Source organism: Quercus lobata, chromosome 11 (genome assembly GCF_001633185.2).
Source record: "Quercus lobata isolate SW786 chromosome 11, ValleyOak3.0 Primary Assembly, whole genome shotgun sequence".
Taxonomy (NCBI): domain Eukaryota; kingdom Viridiplantae; phylum Streptophyta; class Magnoliopsida; order Fagales; family Fagaceae; genus Quercus; species Quercus lobata.
The window spans coordinates 45,654,893-45,682,852 of NC_044914.1; the positions used below are offsets into that span (position 1 = coordinate 45,654,893).

The 27,960-nt window shown below is 33.6% G+C and overlaps 2 protein-coding genes across 4 annotated transcripts; one reads left to right on the plus strand and one right to left on the minus strand.

Annotated features, from left to right (window-relative positions):
- Window positions 1-7,468: 7,468 nt before the first annotated feature.
- Window positions 7,469-8,162, minus strand: LOC115967365 (probable histone H2B.1). Its single transcript, XM_031086447.1, has one exon. The coding sequence runs from the start codon at window positions 8,078-8,080 to the stop codon at window positions 7,634-7,636; it is 447 nt and encodes a 148-aa protein (XP_030942307.1). The 5' UTR covers window positions 8,081-8,162; the 3' UTR covers window positions 7,469-7,633.
- A 9,369-nt stretch (window positions 8,163-17,531) lies between these two features.
- LOC115967964 (D-ribulose kinase) lies at window positions 17,532-23,231 on the plus strand. Of its 3 annotated transcripts, XM_031087141.1 has the most exons (10): window positions 17,532-17,643; window positions 17,932-18,152; window positions 18,885-18,946; window positions 19,061-19,204; window positions 19,300-19,552; window positions 19,660-19,792; window positions 20,027-20,115; window positions 20,553-20,830; window positions 22,623-22,692; window positions 22,807-23,231. In XM_031087141.1, the coding sequence occupies exons 1-10, from the start codon at window positions 17,592-17,594 to the stop codon at window positions 23,008-23,010; spliced, it is 1,506 nt and encodes a 501-aa protein (XP_030943001.1). In that variant the 5' UTR covers window positions 17,532-17,591; the 3' UTR covers window positions 23,011-23,231. The 3 variants fall into 3 exon arrangements, with proteins under 3 accessions (XP_030943001.1, XP_030943002.1, XP_030943003.1); XM_031087142.1 differs by lacking the exon at window positions 18,885-18,946 and having other exon boundaries at window positions 19,065-19,204; XM_031087143.1 differs by lacking the exon at window positions 18,885-18,946 and having other exon boundaries at window positions 17,533-17,643.
- The last annotated feature ends 4,729 nt before the right edge of the window (window positions 23,232-27,960 follow it).

Here is a 27,960-nt window from a genome sequence, read left to right on the forward strand (position 1 = left end):
TCACTTATAAGAGAAACAATGGACATAAATACGATCTGCTTGGGAGAGTAAGTTACTTAAAAGAAACCCTTGTAATTTACTAAATTGACCACCAAAATCATTAATCATTCCTTCATTTGAGGGTTTAAAATCACTCGCAAAGGCCACATTGTTGAGCAAAGAGCACTACAAATGAATAGGTCATTTTCGTAATGGGCAATGTTCCAATTTTTGCTGTTCTTACAACTTCAACAAGTTTTAGATCCTTCGTACAATATTGCCAGGCTAGCATAAATGGATATTAGTTATGGAATCCAATTATTGATATAAGTTCATTTGGTGTTATGCTTTGTGCTAAGCAGGCCCATTTGGCTCAGTTCTAAAAACCTAATCTACATTTCAGCATATATGAATAATTTGAAATTTGGTTGTCGAATATCCAGTATTATACCTACAATGATAGTGCCACTCTCATGTTTGGATTGCAAATAGAGATTATTGCTAGCGTTGTGCATGGGTTAAATTGGAAGGTTTTTTAAACCCATATCAAAATTGTTGGACTTAGAAATTCACAACCCATTACATGTTTAGACCCCTACAATCTTGTCAAAGTTATACATGACCATGAAACGTGACATAGACATGATTAACTTCCTTAATATTACTTTTTTATGTTATAGTATTTGGCAAAAGAGAGCACGTAGAAGGATATGAATAGTGATATATATGTAAGATGGAAGGGTATCTCTTGTGTTAGATTTATGGAGTACAACTCACATGTCAGTAAGAGAGATGGTGCATAAACCCAATGAATATGAAAATTTCGCCCCTAAGATATAGTTTGCCCAAGACAGAAAAAAGTTAACAAGCAAATCAGATGGTATATACAACCTCCCTTTTCAAGTTTTAACCAGTCCATTTTCATTACTTTAAACTTTATAAAGTATGAACCACCGAAAATTGTGCAAACACCACCAAGATGATGCAGATTAAGGACCTTAAAATAGACATCGAAAAAGATGTAACATAACTGTGGGTCCTAAAGCAACATAATCCTAAAAATAAGTTATAGTTTAACTGATTAACTACCATAAGAATAAAATTTAATAAGAGGAAAAAAAAAGATATGCAAAGGCGGCCTTTGCAGCTTCTGTTCTTTTGGTTTAACTTTTTTCCTTGGCAAACCTCATATTCTATGTGAGGGTTTGGATACACGTTTGCATTTTCTGGCTCTTTTTTTTTTTTTCAGTGCATGAGCAGTAACATCACATAAGTTTACTGTATAGGAGACAAAATTTACTATTCATGTACTGTTCACAGGTCCCACGACACTATTCATACATTAAAAAATTATTTTATTATAATGTTTTTAGTTTTTAATTTTTAACTTCAACAAAAATAAATTGTATCCAGACGGACTACAAGAGTACAAATAAAGAATTCATATTCTCATTGCCTTCTTCTTTGGCTTGACTGGCACAAGTATCTTTATTTATGTGGTCCTAGACTATTTCAGTGGCTAGTGATCGCTTGTGTGAGTTGTGACTGTGTGGAGAAGCCACTTAGCTGTCACCTCTGTTTTGTGCCGTTCCTGGCTCACGTGCAACTGGGACATGTATCATTTGCTTTGTGATTGTGGGTTCCATTCTAATTATATGCACACTACTTTTTCTGGTCATGTTCAATATGTGCAGGCTCGAGCTGGTCCAGAGGGACCAGCACTCACCGATGTTTTATGGGCTCGCACCTTGTGGGCCGAGTTAAAAGGTCTTTTACATTTTTTTTTTTTAATAATCAGCAATTTTATTAACACAAAAACTAGAAACACCAGCTAAGAAACCAAAATCTTAACTTGTTCAAGAGCTAATATATCACAAAAGACAAAAGGAACAGATCCAAGAATAAAACAACCTGAATACTTATTTTTGAAAGATCAGGCAAACAAAACATGGGCTGCTTGATTTGCCTCCCTAGGAGTTCATTTACATTCTATTAATCCAAGTTGATAGAGAGATTAGTATTAAATGAAAAAGGGTAATCCGGAAAATTCCAAACTATTCTCCCTTACCCATGGGGAGAGGAAGGCACAACACAGTCTAAGAAATATGTTTTCCTCAATTAGCTGTCCAACTGGTTTGTTTCTAAGATGATTCATGGGAGTAAGAACCTTCCAAACACCAGAACCTTCCAAACACCACCAGCTTGGTTAGTGTCTAGACTCCACAATTGATTGGTATAGTAGTCTATGCCAACAATAGAATATGGATGGGAGCCAATGCGTGCATGGTGCTGATGATGATGGATTGGGCTAAAGGGGGCGCGAATGCTCTTAAATTGAAATTTTCTAATTTAGTATTAGGTTTTTGAATTGAGTTCCATTGGTACACGGACGATATATATGTTAGAAAAATATTATGGAGTGAATATGAAATTGACTCCTAATATGTCTACTTGAAAATAATATTGAAGTGATGAGAATCCTTGAGTCCTACTTAGGAAATGATGGAGAATACGAGTTTATATATTCATGGGTTGGACACTGGATTGAGTTTTAGACATCTATAGACTAGGCCCTCTTGTCAAAATAATAAAAAAATATTATTTTTTTAGTCAACGAGTCCATATACAGTAGTTATGTCTGAAACAATGTATCTGTTTAGTAACATATATATTCATAGTCCCTCATTCAAGAAAAAAAAAAACATTGGAAAAACTCTCCCAAAGAAAAAATATTTTGTGCATTAGCATTTGAGTCAAAGAGAGAAAAAGAGACATAGATTAGTTCGCAAAGTATAGATCTTGTGTGCTTCTTCTTTTTATCCTGGGAGGCAGACATCCATAAATCTCAAAGCATCACATATTGTGCAAGGGATGAAATTTGATTTAAGGAGATTGTGTCAAACACAAGACTTAATCTATAACATTTATCTTTCATGCATTTGATTTGTGAGTTTTTAATTATATTGCAAATTTCTTTTTATATATACAAAATACAATATATATTTATTGTTTTTGGGAAAAATTACACTTTACCACCCTAAACTATACACTAGATTACACTTTGCATCTTAAACTATTCGAATGCACACTTTGCACCCTAAACTATGACCTTTGTTACATTTTGCATCCCAATGTTAGTTTTACTGTTAAGTTAGACAGAAATTAATAGCACATGACTTGCACATGATTTGCACATGATTTTTGCTTAAGTGACACTCTGTTTAAAGACTAAAATACCATTTTCACAAAAATTAAAAACAAAAGTTTTTTTTTCATCCAATAAAAAAAAAAACTTTTTTTTTTCATCCCATAAAAAAAAAAAACTTTTTTTTTTCAGCTCTTTCTCTCTCCGGCGTGAGTAATTTTAACAAGACGTTTAGGGAAAACATCATCTGGGTCATGAATACAAGGGTTGTGCTCAAATTAATAGTACATGACTTGCACATGATTTGCACATGATTTTTGCTTAAGTGACACTCTGTTTAAAGACAAAAATACCATTTTCACAAAAATTAAAAACAAAAGTTTTTTTTCATCCCATAAAAAAAAAAAACTTTTTTTTTTCAGCTCTTTCTCTCTCCGGCGTGAGTAATTTTAACAAGACGTTTAGGGAAAACATCATCTGGGTCATGAATACGAGGGTTGTGCTCAACTATATAAGGGTCGCCGCACTTATCACTGATTGTAGTGTGGTGGGTGGGTCTTGTGGGTGTAAGATTATTGCTCTTAAGTCTTGACAGCTTCAAAAGTAGTGTGGTGGGTCTCCCAGCCTAAAAGAGCTCTTCTTTTGATTCATTGTTTCATTTTTTTTTTTTTTAAACTATTCATTGTTTCATTTTGTGTTTTCTTGCTTTATTCTTTTAATAACGTTCATAAAACTCATAGCTCAAAAACGTGTGTATTTTTCTTAAATAGTGCAGCGCCCTTATAAAGAATATAGTTGAGCACAACCCTTTATTCATGAACCAGATGATGTTTTCCCTGGACTTGTTATTAAAATTACTCATGCCGAAGAGAGAAAGAACTGAAAAAAAAATTGCTTTTGTTTTTAATTGTTTGTGAAAAGGGTGTTTTAGTCTTTAAACAGGTGTCACTTAAGCAATAATCATGTGTAAGTTATGTGCTATTACTTTCTGTCTAACTTAACAGTAAAACTAACGCAAAGGTGCAAAGTGTAACAAATGTCATAGTTTAGGATGCAAAGTGTGCATTCGAATAGTTTAGGGTGCAAAGTGTAATCTAATATATAGTTTAGGGTGGTAAAGTGTAATTTTCCCTTGTTTTTGTCTATCACACCTTTTTTGTGTTATTACTTATGTTTTTCCTTTTTGCTTAATCACAAAAGTAAATTGTTGAAATATATCTAACAAGAAGTTCAAGCATTGCTTGAACTCAATTAAGAATATATTTTGTTATGGACAATGTGAAGGTGGAGCACCCCTACCCACAACGGGGTGTAAAGAGTGTACCCAAATTGGTACAAGAAGAATAATAAGGAGTTATTGTAATTATATTAAAAGAGTTAGTCTTACACTATGTTGAAGTCTAAAAAATCACAACATCCAAGCCCAAAGAAATAACACAAGGGGCCATAGAAAGTGAATTTAAAAAAAGGTGGTAAGCCCAAAAGGCTTGAAGTCTAAAAGCCATAAAGGGACAAGCCTTAAAGCCAATGAGAAAAGAAGAAAGAAAAAGAAAAAAGGCCCAGTCTGTCAAGATCAAAAGATTGAAGAAAGACGAGTGTAAAGAGTTGAGTTAGGATCCCCAAAGGCTGCCAAAGGCTCAGGATCCCCAAGACGTGTAGCATAGCTAAGATTGGATTAAGACAGCTCAAAGGCAAAAACACAAGAAATGAAGGGCAAATATGTCCTTCTCAGGCACCAGAGATGCAGCAAGAAAAGTAGAAAGCCTAGAGTAACCACTCACAATACAAAGGAACGGTACCTCGAGGAACCAGAATGAGGAGCTATAAAAAAGGAAGTAGCAAGAAAGACCTTTGAACCAGTAGAGATGGATTCCACTCACTTGAGAAAAATGACAAAGAGGAAGGACGGCCAAAAGCTGAATAAAAAAGGGGTAAGAGGTTTTGAGGAACGTGAAATTAAGAACAGGCGCATTCCAAAATGGAAAGTCAGTCATGGGCTTTCAAAGAAACAGTACCAAAAGGAGGAAATTATGAGAAATAGGGAAAGGCTCAACCTTTTGGGTGATGGGTACAAAACGGGCTCTGGTACCCAGGGAGCAAAGGAGGGGAATCAATAGTTCCCCGGGACCCTAGAATGACACTATAAAAAGGGGGGAAGGCAGCCAGCAAAACGGGGGAATTTGGGAGCAAGCAATAAAAAATCTCGACAAAAAAACCATTAAGAAAACTCTGTCAAATTCAAGGGAAAACAGTAAAATATCTCCTGGTATCCCAGAAACAGCCACCATAGTACATACTTTTGGAAGGATTCAGATTTTATAAGTCTTAGAGGCTTGGATAACCATCAAAATCTGTAATTTTTGAACTTATTTGAACCTCAAATCACGTCTTAGTGAACACATTGTAACCATAACTAATGAAAAACTAGTGAAGTATTTCTTATTAATCCAAGGATTCCTAACAATTGTTTTGTGTATTTTTTGATTACTTTGCACTCTTTTGCTATTTTTCATTGTTGTTCAATACATATATTCTTGTTTTGCTAGTTTATGTGCATTGTAGGAAACATGCTCTGTGCGCCACTTGGTTCTTAAACAACCCCTTTAGCTGCGGTGAACCAAGCCCAGTCCACTAAACTACAATTATTTGGCTCAGGATTCTTAGGCCAGTGTGCTGAAGAAAAAGGCACTCTCACACACTAAAAAAGAAAAGAAGCAAGAAGGCCACTCCATATAAAAAGAGTAGTGGTGTAGCTTTGTTGTTTACGTATGAGAATTAGGAGAAAAGTTGTCTCGTGAGAGAGTTGAAGACTAAGCTTTGTCTAGTGTGATAGTGTGAGGAAACCTCAAGGTGTATTATGTTTGGGATTAGTTTATGTTAAAGAATTTTTGTGAGAGTTTATGTGTGGTTGTAATTCCTCCTATTAATGGTGGATTTTAGTCAGTGTTGTGTATGGATGTAGGCTTTTAGAGTTAATTGAACCACAATAATTTTATTTTTCGCAGTGCTTTATATTATATTTAGCATGTATTTCATAACAATATTAAACCATGCTCCCCACAAGCTAGTATCTCATGCTCCTGGCACATGAGAGATTTTTCCACTCCCTAGTCCCCACATAGAACTCTCTCTCTCTCTCTCTCTCTCTCTCTAGTAAATTGAAAATCTTCTTTTACACCTCAAATTCCTTCTTTCACTCCACTTCACTAAATGTCCTTCTCAAATAAGGAAAATACTTATCATTAAGAAGATCTAAGCTGGTTGATAAGCAAGAGAATTTGGCCAACTCTTTGTTGTGCACAGCGGAACATGCTCTCTCTCTCTCTCTCTCTCTCTTCACCAAAATACCAAGTTTTCCTTTTAATCCATAGGGCACATGGAATCATGATTGGTTTACTATTCTATTGTAGCTGGAATCATGATTTTGTTATTTTTTAGCTCTGACTAATTATTGGCCATGTATTGTTGGATTCTTACATGCATTCATTGTTGAGACTAATTTGCTTCAACTTTTAACACGCTGATATTGAATTGTTGGATTTTCATACGTATTAATTATCATAACTTTTCAGCTTTAACATACCGCTAGACACATATTATCATGTATTATTTTACTACAGGATGTCGCTATATATTTCTCTACATCTGACTTATCATTGGACATGTATTAAAGAATTTATAGTCCACTTATTATTTGTCTTCTTTGGGCCAACGTTGAGTTTCAATCTCTACCCACAAAAATTTACCAGTCTATGGACTTCACAAGACATATTAGCCAACTGTTTTTATTAAACTGAGAATAGCTATCCTCTACATGATTTTAGCATTTTTCATTTGTAATTTTTTTTCATTTATAATTTTGTTAAAATGATAAGAATAAATTTAATAATTCATATGTGCACCATTCTTCCTCCAAATCTCTCTAATTTCGAGAATTAAAAATAACTCAAACCCCTTTAAATCCCTTCCCATCCTTAAAAGACATCTAAAACAAGTAATTAAATTACTCTCCTTCCCCCATCATCCAAACATAGCATAAGAGTTTCTGATTGATTGGTTTTGAAGAGAGAAAAAAAAAAAAAAAAAAAGTTTCAGGTTGCATAGAGCTAATAAATATTACACTTTGGCCCTATTTTGTTTGGTATAAAACGAAAAAATATATATATATATATATTGATAAAAATCCCAAAGTTGTGACCTATATCCGACTACTTGATTTCGTTTTTCCCAATTTACTAGTTCACATGTACATAACAAGAAAGAAATAACCAATTTTAAAACTACGACGATTTTAATTCTAAACAGTAACCAAAAGAAGAAGAGGAAAATCGAAGAACACAACAATTAAGAAAAAGCTATCCGAATTCATTTTTACCATAGACATAATTTGGATCGAGAAATCCATATTGTTCAATTACAAAAACCACATATTAAAAAAAAAAAAAAAAATTCATTCAACTACGAAACCCTAACCCTAACCCTAGTCACATATTGAAATTTCCTTCACTTTCAAGCGCTAGTAAACTTAGTCACCGCCTTGGTCCCCTCAGAGACGGCGTGCTTAGCGAGCTCACCAGGCAAGACCAAACGGACCGCGGTCTGGATCTCCCGAGAGGTGATGGTTGGCTTCTTGTTGTAGCGAGCCAATCGCGAGGCCTCCTGAGCGAGCTTCTCGAAGATGTCGTTGATGAAGCTGTTCATGATCCCCATGGCCTTGCTGGAGATCCCGATGTCTGGGTGAACTTGCTTCAACACCTTGAAGATGTAGATCTTGTAAGTCTCCACGCTCTTCTTCGTGCGCTTCTTCTTCTTGTCTCCGGCGCCGGCTCCGCCTTCCTTTGGCAGCTTCTTCCCTGCCTTCGGCTTCTTCTCCGCCGGAGCCTTCTCGGCCACCGTTGATTTCTTCTCCTCTGCCGGCTTCTTCTCGGCGGGCTTCTTCTCAGCTTTGGGAGCCATTGGGAATTTTTCTCGGAAAGTGAAAAGGTAGAAAGGACTTTCGAATTGAGTACTGAATAAGCGGTGTGAGATTTTTAATTTTTGTGTGGTTGTGAAAGGTTTATATAGAGAAGGGAGTTGGATTCTTATTGGATAATAGGGCCTTCACGCGGATCGGTGACGTGGAATGTGTTTTCCGCCGTTAGATTGTTTCTGAAATTGACGGATGTGGCGCATGCGGAGTTTGGGGGGTGTGGATCGATGACTTGGATAATTTTATGACCGTTCGATGGAGGACTTGAGAATTGACGGCTGAGATGATTAATTTCATTTCGTGAATTGATTGGGTCGCGCGGGCATATCTTTGGTTTTTGGTCTTTGGGTATTTTTCAGTTTTCACCGATAAAGCAAAATTAGCTTAAAGAACTTTGAACTGGAATCATCCGAGAGGCAATTTTGGAAAATAAGGAGTTGTTAGGTGAAAAAGCGTGTGAAAATATATGTAATGTTGTTTAAATACTGAAAACTGTTACTCAAAATACACTACCAAATAGCCCCTAAAAGTGAGAACAATACTTCGCCACTGATATTATATAAATTTTAATGAATTCCAATTAATTGGACTATTGGATTGAAAAAATCATTTACCCTTTAATAAAAATCTAGCACAAAAAAAAAAAAAACAACCTATAATTGAATCTTATTTACATTGGAAAAAAAGGCTATTAGTGTCATGAATTAATGATGAAAAATAATTATCATAACCCAATTTGACCTTGTTGGATTTAAAAATTCACAACTCATCACATATATTGATCATTCAACCTTCATACAGTCTTGTCAAACTTATACATGTTCTCAAAGCCGTGACAAAGACAAGATTAACTCCTTTAGTGTCTATTTGGGAATAATTTTTTGCTGAAAACTTTTTTGTTGAAAGTTTGTTACTTGTGCTTTGAAAAAGTAATAAAAATTTGGAAAAAAGTGATATTTTAAAAAACTGTACATAAAAATTAAAAACTAAGTTTATAAGATAATACCAAACTGACACTTAATGTTACTTTCAATGCTACAGTACTCGGCAAAAGAGAGCATAATAGAAGTGTCTAAATATTGACCATATTCCTAAGATATTGTCGATTTAGGTAACTTGTATGGATGTGGTCAATTTGGGTAACTTGTATGAATGGAAGGAGAGACCACGTTAGTTATGAATACTCTATGAGGTTAGTAAGTTCGTATTAAATGAAGAGGGGTAGTGCCATAAATATTTGTGATTATTATAACAATTGTTATGGAGCTCATTCAAGGGAATAAAATGGTGTTACAGTATGAGGCTAAATTTACTGAGTTGGCCTGATTTGCTTCTCATGTTGTGTCTAATGATGTTAGGAAGGCTAAGAAATTTCAAAGGGGACCACGACCAAGTATTAGAACTAGGATAGAAGCCTTACGATTGAAGGCTTATTCTGAGGTAGTGGAGACATCAAAAGTTGTTGAGAAGGAGTGCGAAGACTATCAGAAAATTCGAGATCAAAATAAAAAGAGATCCAAGCCTGAAGAATCTCAAAAAGAAAAAGAAATTGACAAACCATTCAAAAAGAAGAATACAATAGAACTAGAGCCTAAGGTGGTGCAACAAGTAATAGAGAATTGTTCAAAGTGTGGTAAAAAGCATAATGGTGTTTGCTATCGTGAAAGTGGGGCATGTTTTAAGTGTGGACAAATGGGACATCGTATCAAAGATTGCCCAGCTTTGAAGAATGAGCTGATGGTTAAGCCTAATGATGTAAATCAACAGCCAAAAATCTAAGGACAAGTGTTTGCTATTACTAGGCAAAGTGATGAGGAAACTAAGTCAGGTACCATCTCCTTATTTTCTCTTATTAAGTGTTGTATGGTTATGATAGTAGACAAGGAAGCAATGGCTAACTTAATTCTCTTTAAGATTTGAGATTTTGATATGATATAATGTAGATTGGTTATCATGATACTTTTGAGTTCTAAATAGGGGTTATATTCAATGGTGTATTTCCATGTGGAAAAGATATTATGCATAGACAATAGGCGATTGAATAGGATGATTGTGAGGGAAATATATATATATATATATATATATATATCGATTACCCAAGATTGTCCTTAAATCAGATTACCATCAACTCTAAGTTAAGAAGGAAGATATTCTTAAGATTGCCATTCATACATGTTATGGATAGTACTGAGTTTTAGTGATGCTAATTTGGTTGACTAATATCTCTCTATGTTCAAGGACTAAGGTACGTCAAGTTTAGAGGACTAAACTTATTTTAAGGGGGGAAGAGTGTAATACCCCAGTTTTGTATTTATGAATATCACCGTACCTTGTCATTTTATTAATATGGAGTTGAGGTACTATATGTGTGTGCATAGTAAGATGGGAGTATACAATTTTGTGGTGCTACAAATAGGTGAGGAAATTAAAGTTTTAGTGCATACAATTTAGTAAGGCAATTAAAATAATAAATAAATAAATAAAAGAGGAAGATGTTTTGTGGGCTTCTTGGAGACTAAAGAGATAAGCTTAAGTGAGTTTTAAACTCCAGCCCACTACCTCACCAAGCCCACATCTCTGATGCATTAAAATATAAGTGGAGGAAAAGATAAATTAGGGTTTTCATAAGCAGGGTTTCATCACTAAGAAGGCTAGGAAGTGTGTTTTTCCCTTAAAGTTTCGAAGTTAGAACACATATAATTGAAGAGACAAAATTATTTAGGGGCATAAGATTTGGCTACGAAATCAAGGTGAGAACCCCATCTCAATATTTCTATACTGTTTATAAATCTTGAGATATATTTACGATTTTGGCAGCATGATAAGATTCAGTTATGTCTACTATTTGACTAATTGATTACAGTGGAAAGATGGTTATATATATGAGCATTATTCATGTAAAGATCTGATTGTAATACTCTTTAAGTTATGATACTTTTGTATTTTATAGTGATTACCCGTTGAAATTGAGGACCTTGGGTCTAACAAAGGATTAAATATATCAGATTAATTCCTAAAAGTGAGTACATGATTTCATTGAATTGCCTACAGATTTCATTTGAATATAGATTCCATGATTATAACCTTAAATCCTAAAGGTGGCCCTGTATCCTTACATTTACAATGGGAATATTAATTTAAGGTCTAGGTTATTTCGGTTGCTGCTTCTCTAATGGTAATATAAGATTTGACCCAATGCAAGGAAACATAATTGGCCTCTGTGTATATGGCTTGCAAATTGCCCACTGTGCATCCCCAGAACAAGTGATTTTTGCCATCGAATTTCCTTTCGGATATGTATATATTAAGTCCTATTAGATTTGCCATGTTTTCTTTGATTATGTATATTAGGCTGGATTAAGTTTTCTTTGGTTATATACATTGGGATGGTTTAACGTTTTGTTTGGGGTTTTATATTAAATCCTAGGTCAATGATATTTTGGCTACTGCCTTCCTCATGACAATATGAGTTTCGATTAATGCAAGGATGTATTATTGATTAGAATACCATTGGTTAGAGAAATGTTAATTTAGTGTTGAAAGTGTTATTAGTTCAGCAAAGTATAATCTTAGTGAGTCCATTTGTATAGTTCTATAAGCTTTATATTTTGTAGAGGATATTAAATATATTTCCATGATTGATTCTTGGTTCTATTTAAGAGTGTTTTGAGGCTTTTTAGAGGATGTTTTGGCTAAACTTTCAAAGTGATTCAAGTGCTGTAAGTAATTATGCATAATATGTACAATTTTGTTCATTAGGTTCTTAGATGTCAAAATTTTTCAAAAGTTATGTTTTAAGCTTACGTTTACTAAAGTTTATCAAAAGCATTTTTACATCATTGAAAGAGAAAGTTCAAATTTTAAATAACGTTTTGAATGTCCGAATCTTTTTTAAAAGATGATTTCTAAACTAAACTAAACTCTTTTCAAAAAATAATTGAGTTTCAATGTAAGTTTTCTAAAATGATTCTTGTTCTTTAAGTTTGTTTAAAACCAAGTGATTTCAAATTCATATTCTTATTTTTCAAATGGTACTTAAGACGTTTTCTTTTAGCAAATTGGGTTTTCAAACTTACTCAAGAATTGTAAAAATATTTATATAAACTCTTCAGTTCTTATTCATTCCCTAAGAGAGTCAAGCATCCTTTGATTTATGTTTCAATTTGATATTGTGATATTCAATATGCCTTTATTGTTGGAATAATTGTTAATATTAAGAAAATTATTCTATGGTGTATAAACTTTGTTTTTTTGTAATATGTGATTCAAAATAAGTGTTTTTAGAATTGCTCATATATATGTGTAAATCCGCTCACAATATTGTATGTGAGAATATGTGTTGATCCCTTACCAGCAGAGGTTAGATGTTGGTATCCACTCACAGGATTGTATGTGGATTGTATCTGAGAATATGTGTTGATCCCTTACTAGCAGAGGTTAGATGTTGGTATCCGCTCACATGATTGTATGTGAGAATATGTGATGTGTATACGTGACACTGTGCTCTAATAAATTATCTGTATGTGTTTTCGAATGATTTTAAAGTGTGATTATATATGTATTAAGTGATTCTTTATATGTTTTAGAATGATTATATTTGATATCATTGAATGAATTTGTGAAAAACCAAAATACTCGTGCTTTGCTTGACTCTATCCTGTTGTGTATTGTGTATAATTGCTTACTGGATGTGTGGCTCACCCCATCAATTACAATTTTTAGATTAAAGTTTAGTTGGAGAATAGAACCTTTGGATTACTTTGTAAGGTGCAAGGTAGAGTGTGAGAGTTTTTAGACAACATCAATAATACCTAAAGCCTTAAAGGATTATTAGTTCTTTTTATTCCGCTTTAGATTTCACAGTATTTTGGAGATTATTCTAAATTGTGGATTTTAGTATTGTAAAAGATTGATTAAGAGCATTGTTTATTTGGAGTTTTATTGGATTATGTTTAAATTAATTACGTTTATTGAGTTATGTAAGATCAGCAAGTTAGTCATGCATCTAAATTCATATTCTATGGATTTGGGTAATGACAGTGTTAGGGTGAGCTCTGATACCAACATTGTCATGACCTAAATCCATGAAACATTAATTTAGATGCATGACTAACTTGCTGAACTTATATAACTCAATAAGCATAATTAATCCAATATAAATTAAAACTCCAAAGAAACAATGCTCTAAAAAAAAAAAAAACCTCTTTCAAAAATCTAAACTCCACAAATTGGAAATAATCTCCACTATATAAAACATGAATTACAAAATAAAGGTAACTAAAATTCTATAAGTCTTCAAGTAATACTAAAGTTGCCTACAACTTCCATGCTCTACCTTGCACCTTACAAAGTGATCCAAAGGTTCTATATTCCCAACTACACTTTAATCTGAAAACAGTAATTGATGGGATGAGCCACACATCTAGTAAGTAATTACAGAATATACAAAAGAATAGAGTCAAGCAAAGCACGAGTTTGATTATACAATTTCACTCAAAATATCAAATATAGTTTTCCAAACATATAAAGAACCACTTAATACATATATAATCAAATCTTAAAGTCATTTGAAAACACACACACACACACACACACATATATATATATATAATTGATCAGAATACAATGTCACATATACACATATCACATGTTCTCACATACAATCCTGTGAGCGGATACCAACATTTAACCCCTGTTGGTGAGGAATCAACATATATTCTCACATACAATCTTGTGAGCGGATTTACACATATATCTGATCAATTCTAAAAACACTAATTTTGAGTCACATATCACAAAACAAAATATATACAAAATATAATAATTTTCTTAGTATTAAAAATTATTCCAGATATAGAGATATATCGAATATCACAATATTGAATTGAAACAGAATCAAAGGATGCTTGACTCCCTTAGGGAACAAATAGGAACCAAGGAATTATATAAATATTTTACAATTCTTGAGTAAATCTGAAAATTTAATTTGCTAAAAGAAACATTTTAAATACCATTTGGAGAATAGGAATATGACTTTGAAATCACTTGGTTTTAACAAATTTAAAGAACAATAACCTTTTAGAAAACTTACTTTGAAACTCAATTATTTTATGAAAATAATTTAGTTTAAAACTCATCTTTTAAATGAGATTTGAATGTTCAAAACGTTATTTAGAATTCAAAATTTCTTTTTAAAACATTATTTAAAGGTTGAAGTTTCTCTTTCAATGATGTAAAAATGCTTTTGATAAACTTTAGTAAACATAAGCTTAAAACGTAATTTTTGAAAACCTTTGACATCTAAGAACATAATGAACAAAATTGTGCATATTATGCATAATTACTTACAGCACTCCAAATAGTCTCAAAATACTCTTAAATAGAACCTATAATCAATCATGGAAATATACTTAATATACTCTACAAAATATAAAGCTTATAGAACTATACAAATGGAAATTAGGATTATACTTTGCTGAACTAATAACACTTTCAACACTAAATTAATGTTTCTCTAACCAATGGTATTCTAATCAATAATACATCCTTGCATTAATCGAAACTCATTTTACCATGAGCAAATGCAGTAGCCAACACTTTAGGGTTTAATATATAACCCCAATGCAAATGGTGGCCAAAACCAATGTGATTCTGTTCATGGACTTAATATCATCGACCCTAATGGATTTAATATCACACTATTTTGGGATGAAATTACAATTCGGATAAAAATCAAGTTTGTCAATATCCTTCAAAACAATTGTAGTGGTGTTGAACCTAGAGAACAAAACTTGTTCTAGGGAACCACGGTGGACAACGTGAAAGCCGCACACATAGAGGCCAATTCTAAGATTTAATATATACACAAATATGTCTCCCAATGGGTTTAACAACATATAACCTCAATGAAAAATGGTGGGCAATATCAATGACTTATTTTATATATATATATATATATGTGTGTGTGTGTGTGTGTGTGTGTAAATATCCGAAAGAAAAACGTAAGCCATAATCATAGATTAGAACTTGTAATTCCATGGCTCAATTCAAGAATGAAGTCTGTAAACACTAACTAAAAGTGTAACAAACAGTTATGGGAAATATCCCTTTTGAAAAATCTAAACATCATTAACATTCTTAAGATCAAATTCTAACTCTTTTAAATTCTTTGTTTTTAATAGATGAAAAATCATACCTGGAACAATTGGTTGTCTCTTCAATTAACTCCAAGGAAAAATACACCTCCTAGCCTTCCTAGTGATGAAACCCTTCTTATGAAAACTTTAATTTATCTTTTCTTCCACCTTATATTTTAACGCATTAGAGATGTGGGCTTGGTGGGGTAGTGGGCTGGAGTTTAAAACCCACTTTAGCTTATCTCTTTAGTTTCCAAGAAGCCCATAAAACATTTTCATCTTTTATTTATTTATTTATTATTTTAATTGTCGCATTAAATTGTATACACTAAAACTTTAATTTTATCACCTATTTATAGCACCACAAAATTGTCTACTCCCATCTTACTGCACACACACATAGTACCTCAACTTTATATTAAAAATGACAAGGTACGATGATAATCATAAAAACAAAATTGGGGTATTACAATTTTGCTACGACCATAACTTTTGCCATAATGTTGAATGGTCAGTTGTGAGTGTGAGTGACTTGCCTATCACTTTTACAAGTACCTACCACTTTTCTTCACTACCCACAATCGACTACATCAAAATTGTAGCAAAAGTTGTCTCCATAGAGTTTCTCTTATTCTAAACGCAATTGTGGTTAAATTGTCATTGTCTACAGCAAATAAAAAAGGCTATCACAAAATGACCTTTTTTTTATATTTATTTTTAAGACTAAGAGCACTAGCATTGGGGAGTGTAACACCCCCGAGTTGCTATTTTACAACCCAAAACACCGAAAACCCACTCCATCCGGGTTTGTAAACTTAAAAAAAATTTGCAACCTATGAATAATAAGGTTGCATACTGGTCATAGATTGTAAAGAAAAAAAATATTATTTTAATCTTGTGGTTGTGTATGAAGAGAAAAAGAGAGTGGGAGGAAAAAGAGAGAAAATAATACTTTTTATTATTTTATTAGGTAATTTATATTATTTTATTAAGTTGTATGTAAAAATAAAAACTGTGATGTAGAGTGAGTTGTAAATTGGATTGGTAAAATAGATAAAGTAGTGTTTGAGGGTGCAAAATATGTTGTTGTTGTTGTTGTTGTTTTTTTTTTTTTTTCATCCCTAGATGCTAGTGCACTAAGCACAAAATTGGGTAACTCGTATGGACCTTTCTTTTTGGAACAAAAGCCTATGCCGTCAATTCTTGGAGAAGTCAAGAACGCCCAAACATTTTTCGTGTTTTAAAACCCTCAAGATGATTGCCTGTAGGGGGGAATGGGAAAAATGTACAAAGCTCACTCTATGTTTTACCTGATTCTCTGTCAATCACAAATTGCCACATATTTTCTTTTCTTTCCTTATAAGTCCACTAATTTTTTTGAGTAGGTTCATTAAATTTTAAAATAGGGAAAAAAATGACATATAGTAATTTTTTATTGTGGAGTGTAAAATTAGGAAAAATGATTTCTAATTTTTAAGAGAACTAAACAATGCTATTGAGAATTGCAAATGAAGTGATGAGTTTAGTTTTTGAGAACATAAACACTCCCTAAGTGAAGTTAGAGTTATAGATAGATAGTAGACAAAAGTGTTAGTGATGAAAAGACCTAAACTAAATACTCCCTAAAGTGAAGTTAGAGTTATAGATAGATAGTCGGCAAAAGTGTTAGTGATAAAAATGGTGTGAAATCAATAAAATTACTATCAAAATTCACAACATTGAATTTACCTACTACCTCACCTCACACATGTATACCAACTACAATCTACCATTTCATTTTTATTTTTTATTTTTTATCGATGACCCATGTTTAAAGTGATAGACCAAAAAAAAAAAAAAAAAACTCAATTTCTTGGCCGAATTAGATTTTACAAATTAAAAAGTGTATAGTTTTCCATATTATTTAAAATACACTTCTTAGGTACTGTTCCTTAAGTTTCCTTTTAAGATTTTGCTATATAACTACTTAATTAAAAAATATACTTCCATCCCATAAGAAGAAAACCGTTTAATAGAATTTTAAGAGGGGAATCTAAGGAACAACACCAAAATACTGTACCTAAGTTTTACCATTTTAAATAATATAGTAGTTGTTGATACCCATTTTCGCGATGCAAGTGAAGCCCAATTTTTTTTGGACCCAATTCATGTATTTAATCTCTTTTTATTTTCTTTTGCGTGGCCCAAGCTTAAATGTAAGCTAAGCCCAATTATTGTGAATTTCAATAATGATCCAAGCATATCATGTGTGAAAATAATATTAAACTTACTTCTAACAACGACACCGTTTCATTGTTTTCCATTAATCTCCTTCCTTATCTATCCTTATTCCTTGGGGAGAGGAAGGCACAGTGAAAGAGATATGCTTTCCTCAATTAACCTTCCTTTGCTCTGCCCTTCATTACCGAAACATGGTACCTTCTTTCCCAACATAGTGTTTATCATATAATAATAATCTATATTCTAGTTTTTGTATGACTTTCACTCTTTGCTAAATTTAGCTTAATTTTCATTATTTAGCTACAATTATGACCACCAAGATCATTATCTAGTCACAACTTGAACACAGTTATGGGTTTTTTTTTGTTGTTGTTGTTGAAATTAGTTGCTGCTCTGCTGAAGATATAAATTCAAATTGCTGCAATGAAGTGCCACTTGTTTAGTTTTTAAGGTGTTAAACATATATGATATTGATGTGTCAGGATATTGTAGTTCAAGAACTAGGACATGTAGTATTGTAAGGAAAAAAAGAGCAAGAACAATGGTTTTTGCAAGCAATGAAGGTAACTCAGAAGTGGGTGTTCAAGTTGGCGAGCAGCTTTATCTTGGGTTGGACTTTGGGACTTCTGGTGCTAGGTTTGCACTCATCGACAAGGGAGGGACAATTCATGCCCAAGGGAAGAGAGAATATCCGCTATATAAGGTATAATAGTTTGTTGGAATTTTACGAGTGAGGCTAGATATACTACAAAAACGTAATTCTTTATTCTTGTGTTTCATTACTATGTTGTTGAAGTGGCACCAACCAATCACATTTATTGTCTCGTCAATTTGTAAGCTTTTTGTAAAAGTTGGTATTAGCTTTAGTATTTGCCTTCATAGAGCAATGCTAGGGATAATCTTTTTCACAACTTATTTCACAATTTGTTGAGATAGTAAGTTGTGATTGGTACAACATCGCATTTATATGGACCCACTATTGACACCACTTTTATTGTGCTTCAGTTACATGTCAAGTAGCACTTGCCAAAAGGGTTGTGAATTTTATTTATTTTTTATTTATCACCTTATTGATATTCGTACAGTGAGCAGTGTGCAGTGTGCTTGGCTAAAAGTCTAGTCCCATATTAGATTGTTTCTGGGGTCTTAGTCCCAGTTAATTGCATTTTTGGATGGTGAAACTTTTATGTACAAATGGACAGTCTAACACCATCCTTTGTGAAAGTGAGCACAAATGAATGTTTGTGAGTACATTTAGCAATCAAAATTTTGAGTATTAGTGTGTGTGAAGTTGAGTGCGTCAGCATCTAGACTTCACAATATCAGTCATGGTAGTGTCCATAACATTTGGATGAATTTTTTATTATAGAATAAAATGGTCTTAGATGTTTAGTAATGAGGACCAAGTAATTTGTTGGATAAAATTTTATGCCAGATGCTGTCTATGCAATATGAATTTAGCAAACAAGTTGCATATATTAAAGAAGCTTCCTACAGGTAGAATTTCTCGTCATAATAGCATAGATTTTAGAGAAGACCATAATGTTATTTTTACTACTGCAACAACATTCATTGCCTAGGGAAATTGAGAATCTTGTTTCTGTTGTCTAGAAAGAGAAAAGAAACAATGGACTGGGTACGTTCTTGGAAACAGACACTTTTCTTGCTACTTGAAGATGTTCCATTTCATCTTCGCCAAATTATTGCTTCCATTTCCATTGATGGGACTTCTGCAACTACCATGATTATAGACAGGTGGATACCTTACTGATTAGTCCCTTATCATTGCGTTTTTCTCCTTTTCCATGTCAAGATGCATTTGAAGTAGGCATCTGAATTTGGTACTGCAGCACAACAGGAGAACCATTATGGAGACCTTTCCTCTACAATGAGAGTTGTTCTGATGCTTTGCCAGTAGTAAAGTCTATTGCTCCTGAAAACCATACGGTTTGCTCTGGGTCCTCAACTCTGTGCAAGCTTGTCTCATGGTGGAACAGTGTTGATTCAAATAAAGAATCTGCAGCATTGTTGCATCAAGCAGATTGGTTACTGTGGCTTCTTCATGGAAATCTTGGAGTGACTGATTACAATAATGCTTTGAAGGTATTTGGATTAATTCTTTCCAATTTGGACCTTCTACCTCTACCACTTGTCAATAATAAAATTTCTGTGTTGGAAACTTTATTTTTATTTTTCTTTATCTTTCAAAGGTTGGCTATGATCCTGAACTTGACTCTTATCCACCGTGGCTGCTCTCTCAGCCGTATTCTCAACTCTTACCTTCTGTTAAAGCTCCTGGAACTCCAATTGGTGTCCTAAAAGAAGACATTAGAACACAATATGGTAAGTCTTCAGTCCTTTTTAGTAGCTTGGTAATGAAGGCTATACAACATTGTACTTTTCTTCTTAAGGCACAATTTTTATCTACAAGTATCAATTAGAAACTTGGTGAAATTGTTATTTTCTTGGAACGAACAATTTAGGTAATAAATTTCATTTGAAGAATGTTACTTTATATAAAAAAATGTCCATTAGAAGTTTTCATGTAATTCAATTTTACAAAATATATCTATGCAGGTTTTGCAAAAGATTGTGCTGTATGCACAGGAACCACTGATAGTATAGCTGCCTTTCTTGCAGCTCGTGCAACAAAACCAGGGAAAGCTGTGAGATATCTGCTAGAATTACCTTTCTCCTTTATTCAGTAAGGAAATTGTAACACATGTTTAGGCTTGCCATACAGTCAGGATTCTACGGGTACAACTCATGACCCATACCATATCTCTTTAAACCTGCAACTAAAACATGACATTTTCTCTTAAAAAAGAAGTCATTTCCCAGGAAATAAATTTGAATGATGGTTGTCATTGAATCAGACAAGTTTTTCCATTTCATTGTTTTAAACTTTGCATTTAGTTCAGCATTTTGAAGCCAAGTGGTAACTCACTCTGTTGCAGGCATTGCATTTCACAGTGCTATTATTCTGTCTGTACAGATGTTGTATCTACTATTTTCCTAAGAATCTTTTTTGGGCTTTATAATGATGCAATTAAGCTGTTATCTGAAATTTTCATGAATTTTACGTTTGTAATAATGTATTTAGGTCACTTCTTTGGGTTCAACACTTGCTATAAAACTTCTGAGCACCAGTAGGGTTGATGATGCCCGATATGGAGTGTATAGTCATCGTCTTGATGATAAGTGGCTTGTTGGAGGAGCTTCAAATACTGGTGGAGCTGTTCTTCGACAAATATTTACTGATGAGCAGTTGGAGAACTTGAGTGAACAGATTAATCCCATGAAGACCTCTCCACTAGATTTCTACCCTCTCCCAACAGTTGGAGAGAGATTTCCCATGGCAGATCCAAAAATGGCCCCTAGGTAATAAGTATTTTCCTAACTTCTTGATGAAGCCTTAGAAGAGTAATCTGAAAACTAATAGAATCTCATATTGATATCCTAATACTTTTTGTATGTGCGTGAATATTTACTTTTAAGAAGCATACTCTAATAATTTGCAGATTAATGTTTTTGCATTATTGCAAATTTTGACTAACAGCACAGTATGTTCAGATTAATTTGTGACTACACCAAGGTTCATGGTAGGAAATATGAATCAAAAACTGCAACTTGGAAGGCCAGGAAAATATTCACAAAATTAAGAAACCTACTTGGAGCTTGGTCATCTTTCATTTAAGATTTGATACTTCTTATTCTTCTCTCTCTCTCTCTCTCTTATTTATATATATATATATATATTTTTTTTTTTGAGAATTTATGTCATATTCTTGGTACACATGTTTGGGAGTCACTGCCCTCCTCCCTTCTCATGACTTTGGCAAATATTGGATAACTAAATCTTGCTTTTGAGTATAATCTAGCTGAAAATAAAAAGACGTAGGCATGTAGCTGAGAGCAGACATCTGAATCTGGTGATTTCTGCATTCTAATTCATTAAGTTTGTGGATTTTTGTCTGCATTAAAGGAACCATAGCCAGTAGGCTTAAAGCAAGGGGGCATTTTCTGCTTGATTTTACCAGGGTGTGAAATGCAAAATATTAACATGGGGAAAAAGAAGACAAATTGGCTTAAGGTCTTCTGTTTGTATTGATTTTTTGGTGTTATACCATTATTTTTGAGACCATTTGCATGTCCTGATTATAGGTAAATTTCTGTTGTTTTTAGTGTAATTTAGAAGGTCCTTAGTTTCACATGATCTTTCAAAAAATGAAGTATGACAGAAAGTAACCTGATCAAAAGTAGAAATAATATTGTCTATTTGTTTGAGATGAGGTCTCTTACTGAAATAACCACCCAAATTGCATAGGCTTTATTACACATTTCTTTAAAAAGATCAAAGATTTTTCAGCTCCTAGTTCAACATTTGTATGGCCAGGCCAGATGAGATTTTTTTTTTTTGATGACATAGGAGAATTTCACTTAGATTAGTTGCACGTCGCAGAGCATACTATACAACAATCCTCACTGTTAATCAAACTCCTACGGGCAACTGACCCCACCCGCCAGAACCAGTTATCGGGTAATCCAAGGGCTTTTCACCCCTGACGGGCTAAGCAGTTTATCCTTATGCCTAGGAAGCACCAGATGAGATTTTTGAGTGTTACTTGAGTAATTGTTAGCTGTGGCTGTGGGAAACACCTTTATTTTCCCTTTTTGGTTATTAAGTAATCCTTTTAATGATATGATTCAGATTTGACAAATTGGACTTTGTTATTATAATATAATTCCAGAATGCCACAACTAACAAGTAGAGGGGATATGTTTCTACATCTAAGTATTTATATACTGTTTTGAATGTGTTTAGAATAATAATAGGCATACATGAGTGAACTTGAATTACTTGGCAGTTCCGTAGGACGCAGTGTTATATTGATTTGTTAATTTCTATGTTGTAAATGAGATATGTCAGTTGTGGGACACTTGAAACAATAAACAACGAAGATAGTCAATTGATTATTGAATGTTACTGTCCCATGGTCTGTTCATTGATGTGATGCAGTTAGACATTGATCTGTTTTGGGAAAGCTGAGATGACCCTCCAGAGCTTTCCCTGCCAGACCCAGTACACACACACTAGCACACATTCATCTCTTCGTGCATAAAGCAAGCTCCTGAATTTAGGTCGATTGAATTAGTTCTCATTTTTGTGCAGGTTACACCCTCGACCAGAAAGTGATGTTGAGTACTTGCATGGGATTTTAGAATCAATTGCACGTATTGAGGTATGAGGACTCCCCTTTATTTGTTTTAACTTTCTTGCATATTGGTAAAGAGGAAATATGTAATCTTCAACTAGAAACTAATGACATGGACGTCTATCATTATATAATATTCAGGGAAAGGCTTATAGCTTATTGAAGGATCTAGGAGCAACCCAAGTTGAAGAAGTGTTCACGGCTGGAGGTGGTGCAAAAAATGAGAAATGGACAAAGATTCGAGAGAGGTTACTTGGTTTGCCTGTGAGTCGAGCAATTCAAACAGAGGCTGCTTATGGAGCTGCTTTATTGGCATTGAAGGGTGCCCAACAATGTGCCCAGTGAGAACAGTGTGGAGGGGATAGACCAGGTCGATGGCAATGGAGTGAAGGCAGCAGAGGAGAAACCCAACATTAAGTGATGATTCTTATTAAGTTGTTTATTGCTCATGTAGACATTGCTTCTGGTGAATAGCACCGGTTTATGATATCATGATGGATTTACATTGTTGTGATCAAATCTCATATTTACTGAGCATAAATTTGCACAATTTTTCTCGAGATAAACTCATATAAAAAGGAAAAAACTTACGAGTTATTTTCTTCTTAAAATTTCATATTAAAATAGGTGGAAATGTATTTATTTTTGGATATAGGTAGTAGGGGAAGGGTATAGTTTACACCCTCATCTTCAACCTTTTTCCATTACGGACTCACATATTATGCCTATGCAATTATGTTTATGGAGATTCTATTTTTCATTCAACGAGTGGGATAAGGGATTCAAATCCAAGTTTTATTTATCCACGCACACAGTCTACAGTTCACATAAGGTGGCTTGGGGGGTTGTTATTAAGTGTAGAGGGAAACTTTTGGAGCCATGGAATCCTCCTCCAGGTTGACACAACTGCGAGATACTCCTCAGTCACTTTAGCTCCTTTGTGTTCTACTGTTATACCCCATTTGTCTGTTGCTTCTGTTACTGCGGATATTTGGGTAGTTCTAAACTCTTTTGCTTTTTGGAAAGTCTCTTGTATTTTGAGATCTGGTAAATTCTTGCTCATGTTATTGCCCGTTGGAATCTTTTTTTGAGAGGAAGGATTTCCATCTCCTTCATTCCAAGTCTTGTTTTGTCCCATTTAGAAGGAGATTGTGACAACACATTTTCAACTTTTATCCATTGTGGACACATCATACCTATATAATTATATGAGGATCAGGAAGATTTTTTTTCCTTACAGAAAGTGAGACAGGATTCAAATGCAATTTTTTTTTTCATGGAACAAATTGAACGATACTACTAGATCATACTACTAGATCACAAGACTCTTAATAGAATTATAAGAGGTTGAATATTTACTGTAGTAAAAAAATCATAGTGTAAAAGTTGAAACCAATGTCCCAAACAAATTGCTCTATTTGGGTCTCTATAAAAATTTTCATTAAAATAAGAATTCATTTTCCCCAAATAATAATCAAACAACATTAGAATAATGTATTGAATGGTATATATGCCATATATTACAATCCAACACGCATTGCATCCTTTACAATGCAGGTAACAAATTATGAGCAAGCATAAATTCAATCAATAAGGCTCCTGTTGTTGCTCAAGCTCGTCAAGGAACCATTTTTTCCCCCTCTTTTAAGTCCCAATTAAATGCACCTTATTATTTTATTTATTTTTATTTTGACTAAATAATGCACATTAAATTATGAACAAGAAGTGTACCTATGTAGTTAATAAAGACAAATCAATGTCAACCGAAATAGATCCGGTCACTTTAACGCTAATAGTTGGAAACTCAATAGATCCGAGCACTTTAACGTTAACATCTGGGAAAGTCTCTTGTTCATCCAAGCACTCTACCTTCCCATTGGCATCAACCTTAATAGGGTATTTAAGGAGGTGCCCTTGCAATGGCGTAAAGTCCCGGTCTAGTACTTCCTCCAGTTTTCTTCAGCAATCTTGTTCACACTCTCAATGCAACCCAAAGTTTCAGGCTTCATGAAGTAATCATCTAAAGTCCCCAAATGTTCTGCCCACAGTGACATTCTATATCCGTATATCTGCATATGTATTGATCAAAGTGGTTAACTTACATAACAAGCAATTCTATGCGCGTGTGCACAAATATATATTGATAATGCAATACTTGGGAGTGGGAGGATTTGAACCATAGATATCTCTGTTAGAGTATTTACTAGTTGAGTTATAAGGCTCTTGCCTCTTGATAACTATTGCACACATATGGTGCCGGAGTTTGAGTGATCACTTAAGGCATTAAATTATTTGAGCTACCTTTGGTACGTCCACCAAAACTTGCGATCATGCAATAGAAAATATAGTACAATGTATATATATGAGGTCTAAATGAATGCACAAACCTGGCCATGTGGGTGGCCCTTCCTCTTACCCCAAGTGTGATGGGGTTGATATGCACCCATGGCTATTTCACTGTCTCTTGAACCATCCAAAGACCGTTCATTAATATTGGCAGAACCTAATATCACGTACTCATCATCTACAATCATTACCTTGCCATGTACGTAAACCATAAACCTTTGAAACTTTTGTGAGTTAGAAACCTGTAAGTTGGTCATGAAAAAACTCTCAGAGTCACAATTTCTTGCGTATAGTATAGGAAAATGTGATCTTTTTTATTCACTTCTAGAATTCTATTGACGAAATGAGCTAACGCTCATCTACGAGTAACAAATTAAAATATACAATTTTATGAACATACGCTTGATCAACAAGTAGGATATATTTTCATATATGCAACTTGTATATGGCACTGTTTAATTGTGCTAGCTCAAAATAAAGCAGTAAATATTACTACATCAGTCTTACAAAATATTTTACAAATTAAAAAAAAAAATTCAAACATTTGTTTATTATATATTAAATAGTTACCAATCACAATTTGTAAGTATTTTGTAGTAAATTAGTAGTAGTTTTAACATTTTGCTAAATCAAAACAATCACAATGACACTCATGAACTTTGGTTAAGTTAGTTCTATCTGTTGATTTTGAAATGAGTTGATTGAATTTTGTACATACTTATTTGTTGAAATATTTCACATATAAGTAATGTAATTAGTTAAGTAGTAGAGTATAATGACAAAAAAAAAGTTGTCAATATAATATAATTGAGCCCAAACTTATAAGCTTAAACTTTTGGGTCAAGTCTTAATTAAAAAATAAAAAAATTGTGCCGAGTGGTATATATTGCCACATAATCACCCCATAGTCACCCCATATAGTCACCACATAATCACCCCATATATTGCCACTATATTGCCACATAATCACCCCATAGTTTTTGAAGGTTAAACACTTAAAACTTATTGTATTTTCGTGTGTTTTGTGCTAGATCTCTAAGGATGTATTTTGTTTTGTGAGGGTATTTTCGTGTCATCTATTTAATCTCTCTACCTTTTAGTAAATCTTTCATTTAGACACCCCATTAACATAGGCATATGAAATAATAAATAAATATTTGTGTTTCCTATTTGATTGCTTCTTCTATCTCTCTATTCTATTTTCTCATAAATTCATATATGTATTAAAAGTTAAAACTTCTGCTATCTCAAAAAAAAAAAACAGTGGCCAAAATTTTCATAGAGCATTATGATACCTTCTCTGCCTTCTTGACAGATTGATTAGGTGGAGCTGACACTTCTTTGGGTAGTTCTTCCCGCTTACCAAGACAATAGAGATTCAGGTAGTCTTGGGGATGTGAATCTTCAAGATGCATAGATTTCAACTCTCGTGCTATGATTCCATACATCATTTGCATTGTCTGGGTCTGAGTACAGCAAAAGAACAAGATAATAATATGGAATTTAATAATACAATGATTAAATGTAATTACATTACCCCATGCATGGAGGAAAACTACTATCTAGTTGATTTAACGTTTTGGACAACCATGCAAGGTTCAATAAGTAGGAGGAAAATAATGTAAATGCTAATTGGTTAAAGAATTGTGAATGTTACCTGCCAAAATAGCATTCCTTCTGTGGCTATGCGCCTTGTACCTTCGGGGTACATTGGTATGACAATGTAAACAGCAAATCTCTCCTTTGCTCTAATCTTACTAGCAATCATTAAAGCCAGCTCCATTGGAATTAAATTATTGGCACCTGATCAAACCCAAAAAAGAGTAATTGAAGTAAGAGTTTGATGAATAAGAAAAAAAAAAGAATATAGAGGAGCCATTGGACAGTTGAGTTTGAGCATTGTAGAGCGAATGGCAAGAACAATATTACAAATTGTAGAGATTGGGTCTATGACCTGGGTCTTTGTCAGATTGTCATGCATATGAAGATCCAAGAAAAAATTGATTCTCAATGTATATAAAATGCTGGGCAGATCTAATTGCCTGGGTGTACGCTGATTGAATGCTCTTCTCTACAACCAAATTCTACAACAGAAGTGAAAGGCAGAGAAATCATAATGGAAAGTGTGGTGAAATGTACAAGCAATTTTCCTATCAGAATATAAGGCAAGCAGCTAGCTCTGTACTTATTTAAAATTAAAAGTAGTGAATGAAGAATCAATATATCATTATCACTTAGAAAACAGTAAACCTCAGTTGCAGGAAATATTTCCAAACACCCTGAATCAACTGAGCGGAAAACCTGCCTAGAATGAACAGCTAAAGACTAGGTAGAACTAAATGAATATATGTAATAAATTATAGGTTTAATTCCCATTTTAGCTCCTTACCTTGGTTTTATGTTTAAAAACTGTCCAAATGTGCCATTTTACTCCTTAATCTTTTGATATATTGGGTCTGTTTGGATAGAACTTATTTTGCTGAAACTGAAAACTGAAAACTGAAAATACTGTAGCAAAATAATTTTTAAATGTGTGAATAGTATTGTGAGACCCAATTTTAATGAAAAAATTACTAAAAAGTGAGATTTGTGGGTCCCATATACTGTTCACGGACCCACAGAACTAATAAAAAGACGGAAAAGTCAACAATTGCTGGCTACTGTTCACATGAACAGTAGCTGTTGTTCCCTAAACGAGTAAGCAGCAGGGAAAAAAAAAAAAAAAAAGTGAAGAAACGTAAACACAAACGCAAAAGTTGGATCCAAACCCAGCCATTGTATCAAAATAGTCACTATCATTAAGTAGTGCATAGAAAAGTCCAACATGACATAAAGTGATATTAAAATAGTATTTTTGATTATGAATGAATGCCTCATGTGATGCCACATGACCTTTGTTATAGGGAGTTTTTTTAAAACCTTTTGACGTGTCAAAATAATTACGTGGCT

What these genes read in the sequence shown, in the direction of transcription:
- LOC115967365 (XM_031086447.1), bottom strand. Translation starts at nt 8,080, where the DNA reads ATGGCTCCCAAAGCTGAGAAGAAGCCCGCCGAGAAGAAGCCGGCAGAG.
- LOC115967964 (XM_031087141.1), top strand. Translation starts at nt 17,592, where the DNA reads ATGCTTTCCTCAATTAACCTTCCTTTGCTCTGCCCTTCATTACCGAAA. An exon ending in AGACATTAGAACACAATATG is followed by an intron (nt 19,793 to 20,026) that starts GTAAGTCTTCAG and finishes ATATCTATGCAG; the next exon opens with GTTTTGCAAAAGATTGTGCT. An exon ending in AATCAATTGCACGTATTGAG is followed by an intron (nt 22,693 to 22,806) that starts GTATGAGGACTC and finishes TATAATATTCAG; the next exon opens with GGAAAGGCTTATAGCTTATT.